The 19,537-nt window shown below is 44.3% G+C and overlaps 1 protein-coding gene across 1 annotated transcript in view; it reads left to right on the top strand.

Moving 5' to 3' along the window:
• Positions 1 to 19,537, top strand: part of LOC140740315 (unconventional myosin-Vb-like) — a 189,383-nt gene that overhangs the window by 135,247 nt on the left and 34,599 nt on the right. Inside the window, exons 29-32 of the mRNA XM_073069469.1 lie at positions 807 to 851; positions 7,125 to 7,352; positions 8,815 to 8,912; positions 14,358 to 14,556. Of these exons, the coding sequence (XP_072925570.1) occupies positions 807 to 851; positions 7,125 to 7,352; positions 8,815 to 8,912; positions 14,358 to 14,556 (570 nt within the window). The remainder of the gene's footprint in view (positions 1 to 806; positions 852 to 7,124; positions 7,353 to 8,814; positions 8,913 to 14,357; positions 14,557 to 19,537) is intronic.

The following is a 19,537-nucleotide window of genomic DNA, read 5'->3' as shown; positions in this document are numbered from 1 at the left end:
TAAGCTGGCCCCCAGCGCTTGGCTCGTTAAACCCATAATGTGTAAAATCCTATCCAGTTCACTCACACCCTTGGAGGAAGAAATCCAATCTATCGGACCCTGAAAACGATAATTGGGTTGACTCTTCAATACTCTGAAGTGACTCAGGAAGGCAATTGATATTTGGGGACGAGTGATAAAGTCCTGGCTTCCCAGACATGCCCATGTCCTTTTTTATATACAGAGATACAGCTGGGAATAGCCCCTTCTGGCTCTTCAATCCGCACTGCCCAGCATTCCCCTCATTGAACCCTAGCCTGGGTAATTTACAATGACCAATTGGTATGTCTTTGGACTGTGGGAGGAAACCAGAGCACTTGGAGGAAACCCACACAGACATGGGGAGAAAGTACAGACTCCTTACAGGAGCAAGGTGAGGATTTGAACCCGGGTTGCCTGTGCTGTAAAGTGTTGTGCTGACCACCGTGCTACCATCCTCTATAACTTCCTGGTGAAGGGTCTCAGCCTGAAACGTTGACTGTTTACTGTTGCCCATAGATAAAGCCTGGCCTGCTGAGATCCTCCAGCATTTTGTGTGTGTTTATTACTTTTAGTTCTTTCCAGGCACCCTGGGGTTTTGGAATGAAGCCATTTTGTGAATCAACATCCTGTATTTATTGTCGTAGATTGATGGAACATCTATATTTCTGGAGGCAGGTTGTCTCCATCCAATTGCTCGTCCCTGTTCTCAGTCCAATCGATTCTATATTTTAAACCAAGTTACTTTGTGTGTAATTAATTGTGATTTATTTGCTTTTTTAAAACAGATGAATGAAATGAGAAATACAGATACTTCAGAAATAAGTGCTAAGGTATTGTGAATTCTTATTTTGTTTTATTTCAGTGATGATCACACAGAGTAGGGCCTTCTGACACTTTGAGCCATGCCATCCCAGCAACCCCAGACAAACCTGATTAACCCTAACCTAATCACGGGGCAGTTTCCAATGACCAATTAACCTACCCGGTGCATCTTTGGGTTGAGGTAGGAAACCGGAGCTCCCAGAGGAAGCCCACCCATTCCATGGGGACAAAGAACAGACTCCTTACAGATGGCACCGGTATTGGGCTCAGTACTTCCCGAGCTGCAGTGTCATGAAGGCCCGTACGCTACCATGGCACTCTGTATCTGCAATTAGTTTTACTGTTCAAAGACCTGTTGGCCATTTGCAATATAAATGTTAATAAAGGTACTGTGAACTTTTAGATTTTTATAGTTGACCAGATGTAGAAGTGATTTTCAGAGGGCCAGAATATGGAACATAGGAGCATAAGGTATAAGAGCAGAATTAGGCCATTTGGCCCATCACATCTGCTCTGCCATTTCATCATGGCTGATCCAATTTTCCTCTCAACCCCAATCTCCTACCTTCTCCCTGTATCCCTTCATGCCCTGACCAATCAAGAATCTATCAACCTCTATCTTAGATATACACAAAGACTTGGCCTCCACAACTGCCAGTGGCACAGAATTCCACAGATTCACCACTCTCTGGCTAAAGAAATTCTACCTCATCTCCAAAATATAAGGACACCCCTATATTCTAAGACTGTGCCCTATGTCTTCTCCATATCCACTCTATCAAGGCCTTTCACCATTCGAAAGGTTTCAAAGAGGTCACCCCTCATTCTTCTGAATTCTAGTGAGTACAGGCCCAGAGTCATCTGGCACTCTTCAGGTTGACAAGCCATTCAATCCTGGTCATTTCCATGAGCCTCCTTTGAACCCTCTCCAGTTACAGCACATCCTTAAGGGCCCAAAACTGTTCACAATACTCCAAGTGAGGCCTCACCAGTGTTTTATAAAGACTCAACATTACATCCTTGCTGTTATATTCGAGTCCTCTTGAAATGAATGCTAACGTTGCATTTGCCTTCCTCACCACAGATTCAACTTGCAAATTAACCTTTAGGGAACCCTGCACAAGGTCTCCCAAGTCCTTTGGCACCTCAGTTTTTTTGGTATTTTCTCTCTATTTAGAAAATAGTCAGCCTTTTCATATACCAAAGTGCATGACCATACCCCATTCTGTATTCCATCTGCTATTTCTTTGCCCACCCCCCAATCTGTCCAAGTCCTACTATAGCCTCTCTACTTCCTCAAAACCACCTGCCCGCCTACCTATTTTCATATTGTCTGAAACCTTTGCAAGAAAGCTATCAATTTCATCATCCAAATCATTGACAAATAACATAAAAAGAATTGGTCCCAATACAGACCCCTTTGGAACACCATTAGTCACTGGGAGCCAGTCAGAAAAGGCTCCCTTTGTTCCCACTCTTTGCCTCCTGCCAATCAGCTATTGCTTTATCCATGCTAGAACCTTTCCTGTAATACCATATGGGCTTGTAGCTTGCTGTGCAGCCTCATGTGGCACCTTGTCAAAGCCCTTCTGAAAATCCAAGTACAGGTTTCCCCCACAATCCGAAGGTGGAGCGTTCCTATGAAGCTGTTTGTAATCCGAAATGTCGCAAAGCGAAGAAGCAATTACCATTAATTTATATGGGAAAAATTTCTGAGCGTTCCCAGACCCAGAAAAATAACCTACCAAATCAAAGCAAATAACACATAAAACCTAAAATAACACTAACATATAGTAAAAGCAGGAATGATATGATAAATTTACACCCTATGTAAAGTAGAAATATTGTAGGTACGGTGTAGTTTCACTTATCAAACTCGGGAAGGCAGCGAGCCAAAATCAATTTGGAGAAAAAAAAATCGGCACGTACAAGCATACGTATGCACACGCACGCATACGCATGCACATGCATACGCAAACGACTGCCCGCACAAGGCTTCACGGTCATTGTAGTCTTTCTCGGGCTAAACACACGTATAAAGCGGGCGTCTTTTTCGTGAAAGCGAAAATCCTCTGGTTAGCAAAAACAGGTACTAAAGTAAGTCTTTCGTAACAGTGAGTTCATGTAAATCGAACGTTCGAAAAGCGGGGACCACCTGTACACAATATCAACCAATTCTCCTTTGTCAATCCTGCTTGGGTATTTCTTCGAAGAATTCCAACAGATTTGTCAGGCAAGACTTTCCCTTGAGGAAACCATGCTGACTATGGGCTACTTTATCATGAGCCTCCAAGTACCCTGACACTGCATCCTTAATAATCAACTCCAACATCCTCCCAGCTACTGAGGTCAGACTAACTGGCTGATGGTTTCCATTCTTCTGCCCCTTCTTGGAGATTGGGGCTGAGAGGACAATTGGATCAGCCATGATGAAATGGCAGAGCAGACTCGATGGGCCAAATGCCCTGATTCTGCTCCTATGTCTTATGGTCTTAAATTTTCAGAAGAGATTCAGCAGGTGCAGGCAATGCTGAGCATCACACTCTCACACAATCCCTCACACTGTCACACTCTCAATGCTGGAGGAACTCAGTAAGTCCAGCTGCATCCATGGTGGGGAATAAACAGTCAATGATTGGGGCTGAGACCCTTCATCAGGTCTGAAAAGTAAGGGGGCAAAAGCCAGAATAAGAAGGTGGGGGAGAGGGAGTGGAGTACAAGCTGGCAGGTGATGGTGGGGGGAAATGGGGATGAAGAAAGATGCTGGGATGTGATAGGTGGAGGAGGTAAAGGGCTAAAGAAGGAGGAATCTGATAGGAGGGGACTGTGGACCTTGGAAAAAGGTGGTGGAGTGGAACTAGGAGAGGAAATGGGCAGGGGAGATGAGAGGGTTTAATATCACACTGTTATGACTATTGAATGGTTCCCTAGTGTGATAAAAATTGACTCTTGACATAATCTCTCTTTAAAATCTTGTTGTTTACCTGCACTGCACTTTCTCTGTAGGTGTTAAATTTCTTTCTGCATTGCTGTTGTTTTACCTTGTTCAATCTCATTGCGCTGTGTAATTTGATCTGTTTAAACAGTATGCAAGACAAGCTTCTGGGACAACGATAAGCCATAGACACAAGTGATACTGCAGATGCTGGAGCTGTCCTCTCCTCACCTCCATCCCTTCCTCCCATGGTCCACTCTCCTCTCCTATCACATTCCTCCTCCTTCAGCACTTTTCTCTTTCCACCTATCAGTTCCCCTTTCTCTTCCCCTTCTCCCTTCCTTTCCAGAACAGATGAAGGGTCTCACCTGAAACCGCAACTGTTTATTCCCTTCCAAAGATGCTGCCTGACCCTGCTGAGTTTCTCAAGAATTTTGTGTGTGTTACAATTGTAAACCGATTCTATCTATAAGCTAATGGGACCAAAACCCTGCACTCTACCTCAGGTTAGCTTAGCCAATGTCCTGCCCAATGATGACTATAATTGACTCTTTGGAACCTCTAACCCTGTGCGCTAAGGGCCAATTACCTTTCCAACAAATAGCTGCAGTTGGCTGGTAACTTGTTGCATTGCCGTAAGAACACGTCTTTCGTTCCTCTGTTCACCCGTAGGTGCCTTCCGTCCACCTTTTGATTCCTGTTGTTCACGTTCAGGATTTTCCGACATTAATCTCCACTCGCTAATTTTTTATCTGCTCGCTGTTTCTCCAGATCTTGCTGCAGAGACCCTGTTATCCCCATCGCAGCAGGTCTCCCACCAACTTGTTGCCAAGCTTCAAGACCTTGCATTCCACCTCTAGCTGTTATACTTTTCTGCATTGTACTTGATTTACCTTGTCCTACCTCAATGCACTGTGTAATGACTTGATCCGTATGAACAGTATGCAAGACAAGCTTTTCACTGTCTCTCAGTACATGTGACGCTAATAAACCAATCTCTTTAAGTCATTAATTACAGTTAAAAATAACTGAGGGCCAAGTGCTGATCCTTGCAGTATCCCACTAATTATGTCCCATGAACAGGATGCAAGGTGTATTTTTCCACTCTATCTCAGCACATCTGACAGTATTAAACTAATTCCAGCACATCTGTAGATGTGAACTTCCCACTATTCAGGACATTTACAAAGAGAGGTGTGTAAAAAGGGCCCGAACGATCACTGGGGCCCCAGTTCACCCCCAACCACAAACTGTTCCAGCTGCTACTGTTGGGGAAACAGTACCGCAGCATAAAAGCCAGGACCAACAGGCTCCAGGACTGCTTCTTCCACCAGGCCAGCAGACTGATTAACTCCTGCTGACACAACTGTATTTCTATGTTATATTGACTATCCTGTTGCACATACTATTTATTATAAGTTACTATAAATTGCACATTTAGACGGAGAGTAACGTAAAGATTCTTACTCGTGTATATGAAGGACGTAAGGAATAAAGTCAATTCAATTGTTATTGGTCTTCATTCTATGCCAACAAAGCACAACTCTTGAACTCTGTCCCCACTTCTCACTGCCTTGGTAAAGCTGCCAGCATAATCAAAGATCCCAGCCCCAGACATTTTCTCTTCTCCCCTCTCCCATTGGGCAGAAGATGCAAGTGCTTGAAAGCATGTAGCATCAGGCTCAAGGACAGCTTTCATCCCACTGTTACAAGACTATTATTATAGTACAATAAGATGGACTCTTGACCTCTGAATCTACCTTGTTATGATCTTGCACCTTATCGCCTGCCTGTTTTGCACTTTCCCTGTAACTGCAACACTTTATTCTGTGTTCTGTTATTTTCCCTTGTGCTGCCTCAGTTCACTGTGGTAATGAAATGATCTGTATGGATGGCATGCAAAACAAAGATTTTCACTGTACCTCAGTCAATAATCAAGGACAAGACCCACCCAGCCAACACACTTTTTGTCCCACTTCCCTCCGGGAGAAGGTTCAGAAGCTTGAAGATTCGTACGGCCAGATTTGGGAACAGCTTCTTTCCAACTGTGATAAGACTGCTGAACAGATCCTGACCCGGATCTGGGCCGTACCTTCCAAATATCCGGGCCTGACTTGCACTACCTTACTTTCCCTTTTCTATTTTCTAATTATGATTTATAATTAAAATTTTTATTATATTTAATTTGATTTGTACTTCAGGGAGTGTGAAGTGCAGAAACAAATATCACTGTGATGATTGTACGCTCTAGTATCAATTGTTTGGTGACAGTAAAGTGAAGTATAAAGTACATGTGACAATAATAAGCCAAGTGGTACTTTCAAGTGCCCTCTGGAAAGAATGATTGAATATATAATGTGATTAAATTGTTTGAGTTCAACGGCCTTTGCCTGTGAATGATGAAGGCCTATATATGTTTGGTGGCCACTTTATTAAGTGCACCTCCTTAATGCAAATATCTAATCAGCCAATCATGTGGCAGCAACTCAATGCATAAAGGCATGCAGACATGGTCAAGAGGTTTTTTTTTAAACTGCCTGATACGCCACTGGCGTCCGTCATCTCTGTCTGTCCATACCATCACACACAGATGTTGATAACCCTGAGCTGAACCCCTAACCTAGAGGAGCAAGTGGACCACTCTTAGTCTGGCCTCTGCCCTTTGACCCGTTTGGCATCAGCAACCCTACCAAGAGTGAAAGCACAAGGCTCTGACTCCAACCAACATGGCTCTCCGGTTTGCTGAGGGACACAAACCCTATGGTCCACTTGGAGATGGTTTGGTTGTTGTTTAGCCTGAACATCAGAATGAGGAAGAAATGTGATCGAAGTGACTTTGACCGTGGAATGATTGTTGGTGCCAGACGGGGTAGTCTGAGTCCCTCAGAAACTGCTGGTCTCCTGGGATTTTCATGCACAACAGTGTCTAGAGTTTGCAGAGAATGTTGTGGAAAACCAAAAATAGCCCAGTCAGCGGCAGATCTGTGGGTGCAAATGCCTTGTTAATGAGAAGGTCAGAGGAGAACGGCCAGACTGCTTCAGGCCAGAAGGTGACAGTAACTCAAATAACCACAAGTTACAACGGTGGTGTGCCAAAGAGCATCTCTGAATGCACAACACTTTGACCCTTGAAGTGGATGGGCAGACGATATTGGGGTACCGAATCACATGGCCACTGAGTATTTCACCTGCAACTGTTTTTGAGTTTGTCCCCCTTTCCACGTGAACAATGAAGCTCCATATAGAATCTTGATAGCTGACATTTGCTGGGTTAATCAGTTTTGTTTTTAATATTTGGTGTAGAGTAAATACGAGCTTACAATAATGTGCTTAAAATGATTGCTAGTGTCAAGAACTTGAAAGTGAGAACCAGGAACTAAAGGATGAACTTGTCCAGCTAAGAAAGGTTAATCATCCTGCAAGTGAAACCAGAGATCAAAAGGATGCCAGTGGTCATTTACTGTACCAACTGAAAACTGCGACCGAAGAGGCTGAAATGCTTAAAGAGGAACTGGTTTGGCTAAAATCTCAACTCATTACGGCAGAAAAGAAGGTTGAGGCAATGAAAAATAAGGTGGGTATTCTACTCAATCTCCGAGATATCCTCAGAGATCTGCTTTGACAGGAGGGATATGAAAACTTTAGAACGGGTGCGGGATTGCAGCAATGAAAGTTCCAGTTCACATCGATATAACCTTTAATCTGACTATTTAATAATTGACCAATAAAATAAACGCAAACCATCTAAAATGCAAAGGGAATTGAGCTCAAGGGCCACGAGGTAATGTTGCAACTCTATAACACCTGGTCAGACCACACTATTGTGTTCATTGCCTCATGATGGGAAGGATGTGGAAAGTTTAGGGTGCAGAAGAGACTCAACAGGTTGTTCTCTGAATCGGAGAGCATGACCTATGAGGATAGGTTGAGCAAGCTTAGGGCTTTTCTCTTTGGAGTGAAGGAGGATTGAAAGGTGACTTGATAGAATCAGAGGCGTCATTTGAGTGGACAGCCAGAGACAGTTTTCTCAGAGAGGAACGGCTAATGCCATGGGGCATAATTTTAAGATGATTGGAGGAATATTTAGGGAGATGTTAGATGCAAGTTTTTTTTTAATATACAGATTGGTAGATGCATGGAACCCTGCTATGGGTGGTGGTAGAGGCAGATAAACTAGGGACATTTAAGAGACTGAAGGTTCTGTACTGTTTTATGTTATACATTATTGTTGAGTTGCTTTTAGATGCAATGATAAAAGTTTTGGTGGGAGAACCACAAGCTGATGGCTTCATGTTACGATAACTCCAAGTGAATAAGTACTTCAAATTATTGGTATTTACCAGTAACATCACAAAGGAACCCACCCACGCTGCTCATGGACTGTTTGTCTCTCTCCGATCAGGGAGGAGGCTACATAGCATCCACACCACGATCACCAGACTCAAAAACAGTTGGGTTCCCCAAGCAGTAAGGCCGATCAACACCTCCACCCATTAACCCACCACGACTTTACCAATTCCTGTCAGTCACCTTATGTACAGACACTCCTGTGCCTGGCATCACTTTATGGACATAAAATCAATCTACATATATAAGCTATCTTATGTATTTATATTTATTGTGTTTTTATTATTGTGTTCTTTATCTTATTGTGTTTTTCTTCTGTGCTGCATTTACACTTGTGTACTGGAAAAGACATGAAACAATTTTGATAACTCCTGAGCTGAGTCACAAATTGAGTTGTGTTTTAAACAGATCTCTTCTAAGGGAAGAGATGCAAACAATGGTGTCCTTTCCTTTTTGAGAGTATTGTCTGTCAAACTCGATTATTTATGTCAGGGGTTCCCAACCTTTTTTATGCCATGAACTAATACCATTAAGGAAAGGGTTTGTGACATCAGGTTGGGAACCCCCGATTTAGGTTGTTTGAATAAACGCTGTACAGTTTAGACTAGCCTGAAGACATTGCCTTTCCTCCTTGGTCCCTTTCTATCACCTACATATCCTGCAATTAACAGAGTATTTCCTGTTTGTAGGCTACCATGGCCAATATTTTTGGATTACACAAAGATGGAAATAAAATGTCTGAGGATGATCTACGATGTGCTTATGATGCAGTCCGTGTCGCCAACAAGTAAGTAAACGAGGACATGGAGAAGTGGATGTATACTTTTGTAATCAATGTGTCCTTGAGGTTTTCCCTTCGTTCTCTCGTTTTGTTATTGTTTCCATATTGGGATGTGATTCAGCCAGTCACTAATTTCTCCACCACACATCTATGAAAGTTTGTTAAAGTTTTAGATGTCACTCTGAGTCTCTGCAGACTGCTAAGGAAGTGGAGGCACTGCCATGCTTTCGCACAATTCCTTGACCTAATTATCTACACTACTGCAAACTTGCTGACCCATCAACCAATGGATCAGTTTTTACCCTTGGCCATAATCCTTGATGAACACTTCTATAAAACCAATGGGCAGATACCATAACATTTTGCTACACCAGCGGTCAATGTTTAATCCCCGCCACTGTCTGTAAGGAATTTGTACTTCGTCCCTGTGACCACGTGGGTTTCTTCCGGGTCTTCCAGTTTCCTCCCACAGTCCGAAGATGTGCAGGTTGGGGTCAGTGAGTTGTGGGCATGCTGTGTCGGAGCTAGGAGTGTGGTGACACTTAGATCCAAGATTGTTAAATATCATTTCCATTTCACAAGTGTAAAGGAGAACAAAATAATTGTTTCTCTGGATCTGATGCATTATAAAGAACTAAGATAAAGAACAATAATAAAACAATATTAAAACATATGACAGCCTATATACATTGTATGGTCATAAAGTAACATTGGGTACAGGAGTGTCTCTGCATACGGTGACTGACAGGAACTGATAAAGTTGCCCCCAGCACATCTTTGGACTGTGTTGGTCATTGATGCAAGCAACACATTTCACTGTACGTTTTAATGTACATGTGACAAATAAATCTCATCTTTTATCATTTGAAGTGTGTGGTGTTAATTTGCCCAAACTGTGGATATTACAGCAAGGTTACACCATGGCCTCTGAGTTTGGTCAAAAAAAATCATTTAAAATGCAATTCCTCTCAATTCAGCACCAGTTTGATGTCACTGACATGTATCGTGAAATTCAGTGTTGTGTGGCAGCATTACAGTGTGATACATTAAAAAATGTACTCTAAATTACAATAAGAAATTGCAAACTTGTTCATGGTTTAATTCAATGTCCATTCAGAAGTTGAGGTAGAGGGGAAGAAACTGTTCCTAAAAATAAAGTGTGTGTCTTCTCCCTGATGGTAGTAAAGGGAAGAGGGCATGTCCCGGGTATTGAGGGTCCTTACTGGTGGATGCTGCCTTTCATTTGGATACAATTTATTGAAACGTCTGCGGTGCTGTCTGTGCTTACAATACAAGAAATCATCTGCTTGATCAGCCTCTGTACCCTTCTCATCAATATTAATTACTCCCTGTCAACCTTTGACCTGGAAATTTTAATGCACAATTTCAATGTAAAATGTGCTTATTTTGTCCTGATTTTAAATTCAGTGTTTCCTTTCAGTATTTGGTTTGATGTTAATTTCATCTGCTCTAATTTGCAATCTCTCAGTTTGGATGTAATTTATTTGTCAGCCTTCTGGTCTAATTAAGATGCACATTTGTTCGCCCACATTTGTATCCCAGATGCCTCCCTTTGCCAACCCCCTCGTATCTACTTTGCAGCAGTATCATCTCTCACTATCAGTAATTCGCTCTGTACCGCTAAAAGATGCAGAGGAGCATGCACTGGTGATTAATACCCATTCTCTGTGAAGAAATGTCGAGCAGCATGCACAACATGCTGGAGGAACTCAGCAGACCAGCCAGCATCTATGGGGGGGGGGAACGACATTTCAGGCCGACACCCTTCAGCAGGACAGGAGAGAAAAAAGCTGAGGAGTGAATTTAAAAGGTGGGGGGAGGGGAGAGAGAAAGACCAAGTAATAGGTGAAATTTAGAGGGGGGGGGGAATGAAGAACAGAGCTGGGAAGTTGATTGGCGGAAGAGACAGAAGGCCATGGAAGAAAGAAAAAGTGAGGGAGGCGATGGGTGGGTGATGCACCATCAATAACTCTCTGAGACATGAGGCGAGATATCGGCTTTTATTGACTGGAAGAAAAAACAAGCAGTAGTTGACCACCATACTACATCCTGGAGACTGAGGGCCGGGCTCAGGCCTCAATCGCCTTTATACCGGGGTCTGTGGGAGGAGCCACGGTCAGTGGGAGGGGCCACAGGAGCAGTCAGCAGGGGGCGTGTCCAGACAGGTATATGTAGTTCACCACAGTGGGCAAGGAGATAAGGTGAGGGTGGGAGACAGGGGTGGGGAATGGTGAATAGAAGAGGGTGTGGGAGGCATTACCAGAAGTTTGAGAAACTAATGTTCATGCCGTTCGGTTGGACGCTACCCAGACGGAATATAAGGCGTAAGCTTGAAAACGAATCTGTAAACTGTGTGGTATAAGCTGGCGGTGAAGACATGTTCCCAGAAAGGATACATGGCTGTAGTAGTGGGTCTGGGTAAGCGCTTAGTCAAAGAGTTGGAGAGCAGCAGGGATCACAGCGGGGGAGCAGTGAGAGAGGCTTTCACTGAACTGTCGAAGGGAAGATTTAAACTTCTGCAGGGTAGGCATTCCTGGAAGAGACTTCGCAGAGTAGTAATCAAATCACAGGTTTCGGTCCTCCTGGCTATGAATTCACAGCGAGGAACTGGTGTTTAGAGGCTGGCTACCCTAATCGGCGAAGTATCTAAAAATGAAGTTACACTAGCGCCTCTAAGTTGCTTTTTTAAAAAATCATTTAAAATGCAAGTCCACTAGCAATTCAGAATCAGACTGATATCACTAAGTTGTGAAATTTGTTGTTTTGTGGCAGCGATACATAAAAATACGATAAATTACAATAAGAAATGTGTATTAAAAATTAAGTATTGCAAAAGCAGTATGTGTTTCTTTCTTGTACATACCTTGAATTTATCCCTTGGTCTCAGGGTAAATTAGCTTGATATTTTTATTAAGATAACTTTTTAGAGACTGTAGTGGGGGTTACCACCCTGGAGTCCCCAGACACAGCATAAAAAAGGTTGGGAACCCCTGCTCTATAGTCAGACATTAGGAACTAGGGCACCACATTTACCTTGTCTGTTGAGTTCTCCCTTTCAAAGTTCCAAGTATATTTATTATCAGTGTGTGAATACCATATACAACCTTGAGATTCATCTTCTTGCAGACAACCACAAAACAAAGAAATACAATAGAATCCACGAAAACCCCATCACAACAAAACCAACAAACATCCAGTGTGCGGGAAAAAAGTCAAATAGTGCTAACAATAAAAAAAGTAAACAAATAATACACAGAACATGAAAGACAGAGTTGCTGACCGTGAGTCCAGGGCCACAGAGCCACTTTAACACTGAGGTGAATGCAGCCGGTGGAGACTCCTGCACCTCGCACCCGATGGTAGTAGCACAAAGAGAGGCTGATTGGTGCAATTGAATGCATCACCAGCTCGGGCACACACAAGCTCTCTGGCTCACAGACAGATGACAATGTAGAATACTTTTAATGAATCTGGTGATATTGACCTTTGAGTGTGTTTGGAAGTCGAGAATAAGCCTCATTCTTCCCTGCCATCCACACGCATACATAGTCCTTTAAGCCTAGGACAGGCCACCAGCAGACACGGACTCGGGCCTGCAGGCTCCAGGCTTTGACCTCCCCAGTGGACTCCCAGAGATTTGCAGACTCTGCCCATCATTTGACTTCCAGATTTCCGATTTGATCCTTCGCATAGATCCCAGGACACAGTGACCACTGAACACTAGGCCTCGATCTCCAGTCTCACCGGTTCACATTATCCATTAAGATGGTCCTATCTGACCCCCATTCATCTAAACCCTTTCAAATGTCATACCTGCCTCAGCTACTTCCTCTAACCGCTCATTCCATATACACCCCTCCCTCTGCATGAGGGAGTTACCCTTCGGGCTCCCTTTAACTCTTCCAACTCTCACTTTAGACCTGTGCTCTCAAGTTTCTCGTTCCCATTCCTTTGGGGGGGGGGGGGTGGATGGAGAGACTTCATTCACTAATCTACACCCCTCATGACAGGTCACCCCTCAAGCTTCTACCCTCCAAAGTTCTGAAGGGTCTTGGCCCGAAACATAGACTGTTTATTCCCCTCCTTGAGACCCTGCCACCTGATGAGGCCCCCCAGCATTTTGAAATGGGTTCAACTGCAACATTTAAGTGAAACTTGGGTAAATATTTGGATGGGGGGGGGGGGGTATAGAGGGCTATGGTCCAGAGGCAGGTTGATGGGACTAGGCAGAATAACGGTTCAGCATGGACTAGATGGGCCAAAGGACGCGTTTCCACGCTGTAACGCTCCATTACTCTATGTAATAAGTACTCTGCATCGGGTGGAAAAGTATTGTTTGTGATATTAGCGTGAATTGTCCAGCCAATTTCTTTAAGTAACACACAAAATGCTGGAGGAACTCAGCCGGTCAGACAGCATCTGTGGAAGTGAATAAACAGTTGACGTTCCAGGTGGGGGCCCTTCATCAGGACTGGAAAGGGAGGAGGAAGATGACAGAATAGTAGGGCAGGGGGAGGGGAGGGAGAACAAACTGGAAGGTGAGAGGTGAAGCCGGGTGGGTGGGGAGGGGGGGATTGAAGGAAGAAGGGAGGTGATCGGTGAAAAGGTAAAGGGCTGGAGAAGAAGGAATCTGACAGGAGAGGAGAGTGGGCCATGGCAGCAAAGGAAGGAGTAGGGGCAGCAGGGAGAGGTGAAAGGCAGGTGAGGAGAGGAGGTAAGAGTGGGGAATTGAGGGGAGGGGGTGAGGGCAGAAAAAAATACTGGACATTGGCGAAAATAATGTTCCTGCCTTTCCATAGATGCTGCCTGAGCTGCTGACTGGCTCCAGCATCCACAGAATCTCCTTATTGAAGTGCTGTTTCTGTAGATCGTTAATCTGCTGCAGTGCTGTTTGTACTCCCAGGCATCTTGGAGACGTTTTTACAGTCACTGCTGGCACCATCTGCTCCAATTGCCATAAATATACCTTGTTCGTCACAAAGCCGCTCCTGTCAGCACTTTTATTTTCAGGAAGTTCGTTCTCGAGCGTGTTGTTAAAGCCACTTTGTTGCTACCCGACATTTCGTCTGTGTGGTTCCACAACTGAACCTTCGTTTTGTTTAGCGTCTCACTTTGTTTCCGAATGGAAGCTCATCTGTCAACTTCACACAAAAGGAACTGAAATTAAAAACATTGGGCTGGAGAGGAGGCGTCCCATACACCGGGGCAGAATTAGGCCATTTGGCCCATCGAATCTGCACTGCCTTTTCATCACGGCTGATGCACTTTCCCTCTCAACCCCAGTCTCCTGCCTTCTCCCTGTATCCCTTCATGCCCTGACTAATCAAGAACCTGTCGACCTCCGTGTTTAAATATACCCAATGACTTGGCCTGCGTCCCACAGATTCACCAGCCTCTTGGCTAAGGTAAATGTTTTTCCTCGTTTTGCAGACTGCTCGTGGACCAGTTGCAAGCAGAGAAGGATCAGCATGTGAGGGAAATGGAAGCTTTTCGAAGCAAAGCACGAGAGGAGAGGGAGAATTTTGATAAGCAGCGCCAGTGGTTTGCTCGCTCACGGAGGCTGTTGCTGGAGGCGAACGTGGAGGGTGGTTTACAACAGGAAATTATGCGACTTGCCAATGAAAACTTGGTAAAACAACAGTTTTCTCTTTCATTCTTTTTGCTCTTTGGATTATTGAAAGGCCTCGATAGAATGTGAAGATGGTTCCTGTAGTGGGAGAGTCTAGGACCAGAGGGCACAGCCTCAGAGTAGCGGGATAGACAATAGACAGTAGGTGCCATTCGACCCTTCTAGCCAGCACCGCCATTCACTGTGATCATGGCTGATCATACACAATCAGTACCCCGTTCCTGCCCTCTCCCCATATCCCTTGACCCCGCTATCTATAAGAGCTCTATCTAACTCTCTCTTGAATGCATCCAGAGACTTGGCCTCCATTGCCTTCTGGGGCAGAGCATTCCACATATCCACCACTCTCTGGGTGAAAAAGTTTTTCCGCATCTCTGTTCTAAATGGCCTACCCCTTATTCTTAAACTGTGGCCTCTAGTTCTGGACTCACCCATTAGCGGGAACATGCTTCCTGCCTCCAGTGTGTCCAATCCCTTAATAATCTTGTATGTCCATTTAGAACAGAGGTGACAAATTTCTTTAGCCAGAGACAGACAGACAGACATACTTTATTGATCCCGAGGGAAATTGGGTTTCGTTACAGCCGCACCAACCAAGAATAGTGAAGAAATATAGAAATATAAAACCATAAATAATTAAATAAAAGGTTAATCATGCTGAGTGGAAGTAAGTCCAGGACCAGCCTATTGGCTCAGGGTGTCTGACACTCCGAGGGAGGAGTTGTAAAGTTTGATGGCCACAGGTAGGAATGACTTCCTATGACGCTCAGTGTTGCATCTCGGTGGAATGAGTCTCTGGCTGAATGTACTCCTGTGCCTAACCAGTACATTATGGAGTGGATGGGAGTCATTGTCCAAGATGGCATGCAACTTGGACAGCATCCTCTTTTCAGACATCACCGTCAGAGAGTCCAGTTCCACCCCCACAACATCACTGGCCTTACGAGTGAGTTTGTTGATACTGTTGGTGTCTGCTACCCTTGGCCTGCTGCCTCAGCACACAACAGCAAACATGATAGCACTGGCCACCACAGACTCGTAGAACATCCTCAGCATCATCTGGCAGATGTTAAAGGACCTCAGTCTCCTCAGAAAATAGAGACGGCTCTGACTCTTCTTGTAGACAGCCTCAGTGTTCTTTGAGGGTGGTGAATCTGTAAAATTCACTGCCATTGACGGCTGGGGAGGCCAAATCACTGGGTATATTTAAAGGTTCTTCATCAGTCAGGGTGTCGAAGGTTATGGGGAGAAGGCAGGAAAATGGGGTTGAGAGGGATAATAAATCAGCTGTGATGGAATCTGGTAGATTCCTCAGTTCCACCATGAAACAAGAAGCCCGTCAAGCCGAGGAAAATTTAAAACCAGATTCTTTGAAAACAGTAAGAACATTTTTGTCAAATTATATTGTGGCAGGCACACACATTTCACTTGAAGTAAGTCAAGGTAACTTTTATTATCAATGTGCATGGATGTCACCATATACACCCCTGAGATTCATTTTCTTACAGGCATTCACAGTAGAACAAAGAAATACAATAGAGTCAATGAAAAACTACACACAGACAAAAACATCCAATGTACAAATGAAGACACAGTACAAATACAAAAAGAGATTAATAATAAATAAGTAAATAATCCTAAGAGCATGAGGTATGGAGTCCTGGAAAGTGAGCATCCTTTAAACACCCCCTTTTGGAATGTGGCAGCAAATTATGTTAGAATTCTCAGATGTAGAAAATCAAGGACACTTAAGGTTATGGCGAGGGAGGATTAGGCTAAATCTTAACATAATAAATCTTAGAATCTAGCAGCTGCTTACAAGGAAGCATTTGTTACCTAATTGTATTTCCCCCTTGAGAAATCGCTGGTGATCACGGGCCATGTAAAAGTAGGTTTGTGACATGGCAATCTTTGAAAACCTGTCCCCGTCTGCTGGAGATGCAAAACCAAGCATGCTTCCTAACTTTTTACATCTTTAGGTCTCTCCACTGCATTCTTTTCCACAGAAAACTGCAGAGCCTAGGGAACGTCTGCTCATATCTACCATCAGCATCTGTCTTCATCTTCTGTCGACACTGGTGCTTGCCAGACAGTGTGATGCTCACTTATCACACTCTGCTGTTCCAGTGTGACCCACCTGCTCTACAAACCTTGGCCAATAAAAGGAACTTTCACTGTATCTGTGAGATTTTTAGAGTTCTGTGCTTGTCTCCTCTTCAAAGCTCCTTTGGTAATGTAGCAGTCAGCGTAACGCCATCAGAGTTCAATTCCACGGCCGTCTGTGCGTTCTGCTCGTGACCGTGTCGGTTTCCTCCAGCTGCTCTGGTTTCGGTGGTGTACGGGTGAGGGTCAGTGAGTTGTGGGCATGCTGTGTTAGCAGCAGAAGTGCGCTGACCCCGGCGCAATCCTCGCTGACTTGATTTGACGCAAACGGCACGTATCGCTGTGCGTTTCAATGTACATGTGGCAAAAAGCTCCTGTTTAAATCTTTAATCCGCTGTGTAGTTCGTCCTGACTGGTGTGGAGTGAGCAAGCAGAGAGCTTGCAGTGTGCATGAACACTGGAGCTCCAGCCCTTATTGCCGCTGTATCCAGCTATAAATGATTAACTAGGCCTGCTGATGAGGGAGGAAGAAAACTGTACGCTGCAAGAAGATATAAATAGAGTGGCTAGAGGGACCAAAATGGTTTGCATCAGAATTGTGGGTTAAACCAGTCCTGCGGTTCGGTTAGTTTCACGCTGTTGTAGGCAGCTCCCAGGGATTTGTTCCCAAACCTACCATTAACAGAGGGGTCCGTGGACCCCTGTTCTACAGTCGAAGAAGGCGCGAGGCCTCTTACGGCACGCTCTGTGATAGTCACACGTACTGTGCCTATGACCAGAGGGCACAACCTCGGAATAGAGGGACTTCCCTTGAGAACACGGATGAGGAAGAATTCCTTCAGCCAGAGGATGGCGAATCTAAGGAATTCATTACCACAGGCAGCTGTGGAGGCCAAGTGACTGGGTGTATTTAAAGCAGAGGTTGATGGATCTGTGATTAGTCAGGAGGGTGTTGAAGATTACGGGGAGAAGGCAGGAGACGGGATAACAAATCAGCTGTGATGGAGTGCAGAACAGACTTGTTGGGCTGAATAGCCTAACTCTGCTCCAATGTCTTGTGGTCTTACTGTGGCAGAGAGATGATTTGGTGGGTGTCAGACTGATACATCCTTCCTGTCTTATTGCAATGCTGAGCTCTATAAACAAGAAGTTGTTTATTTCCTCACTAATGAGCTACTTCATTCAGATTAGAAGGAACTGCAGCCCTGCTGAGCATTGAAGGACGTTTCTACATTTGTGGCTCAGTAGAATGTCAATCTTCCACCTTGTTCCAGCTGCTATTTGTACAGTGTCTTGTCCACCCACAAGGAAATCCTGTTAAACTTGTCTACCAGCCTTCAATCTGCAATATGACTGAAGTCTTTCTGATAATCAGCATACCAAATGGCAGCAGTTAGTTCGACAGCCTTAGTCCTTCCAAAACAAGTTAGCCATCGCAGTTATTCTCAAGCGAGGGAATATTCCACCTCAGTCTCCTGCCTTCTCCCCGTAATCTTTAACACCCTGACTAATCAAGAACCTATCAACCTCTGCTTTGAGTGTACCCACAGCCATCTATGATAACAAATTCCTTAGATTCGCCATCCTCTGCCTAAAGAAATTCCTCCTCATCTGTGTTCACAGTGACCACTTTATTACACCCGCTTTTTAATGCAAAATATCTAATCCAATCATGTAGCAGCAAATCAATTCAGAAACGCATGCAGACGTGGTAAAGAGGTTTAGTTGTTCAGACCGAACATCAGAATGAGGAAGAAATGTGATCTGAGTGACTTTGACCCTGGAATGATTGTTGGTGCCAGATGGGGTGGTTTGAGTATCTCAGATTATCTTGAGTATCTCAGATAATAACTCGGGATTATCTCACACAGAGTTTACAGAGAATGGTGTGAAAAACACAACCATCCAGTGAATGGCAGTTCTGTGGGTGAAAACACCTTGTTGATGAGAGAGGTCAGAGGGGAATGGCCAGACTGCTTCAAGCTGACAGGAAGGTGACAGTAACTCAAATAACCACACGTTACAACAGTGGTGTGCAGCAGAGCATCTCTGAATGTACAACATGTTGAACACAGAAGTGGATGGGCTACAGGAACAGAAGGCCACAGACATTCAGAAACACACTCAGTGCCACTGGGTGTATAAATCTCAGTTTGGACCACACTTCAAGTTGTGTTCAGTTCTGGTCACCTCATTACAGGAAGGATATGGAAGCTTTAGAGAGGGTGCAGAGGGGATTTATCAGGATGCAGCCTGGCCTATGAGGATGGTTGAGTGAAGTAGAGCATTTCTCTTTGGAGCAAAGGAGGATGAAAGGTGACTTGATAGAAATATACAAGATAATAGGCATAGATCAAGTGGAAATGGGTAAAATGAGGGGTATAACTTTAAGGTGCTTGTGTTTTTTTAAAAATAAAAACAACTGCCTATGACTCCCTCCGCACTTTTCTCCGGAGTGGTGGGAGTGTGGAGCAGCCTGCTGGGGGTGGTGGTCGAGTAGATGCATTAGGGTGATATAGGTGACTCTTAGATGTGCCACCCTTGTGGATGAACGCAATAAGGGTTATGTAGAAGGGAGGGGCTAGCTTGATCTGGGAGATCGGTAGAGTTGACACATCATGGGCTGGCGGGCCTGTACCGTTCAATGCCCTCTCCTAGTCATCTCCACCGGGTTCTTTCATAGTCTGACCCGGATGCTCTGTGTGTTTCATCTGATGGCACTCTTGCTCTGCTTTCAATTAAATGAATTCACGACGTTCAGTGCCCTCTTCTAATTAATCTCTTTTCAGTGATGGATGCATGTTACTAGTAATGGAACAATATAATTACATCATAACTACAGTTCATTCCTTTACAAACGAGTTTCATTCATCGTCGG

The sequence above is a fragment of the Hemitrygon akajei genome, chromosome 16 (assembly GCF_048418815.1).
Source record: "Hemitrygon akajei chromosome 16, sHemAka1.3, whole genome shotgun sequence".
NCBI lineage: Eukaryota > Metazoa > Chordata > Chondrichthyes > Myliobatiformes > Dasyatidae > Hemitrygon > Hemitrygon akajei.
This window is presented reverse-complemented; position numbering and strand designations above follow the sequence as displayed.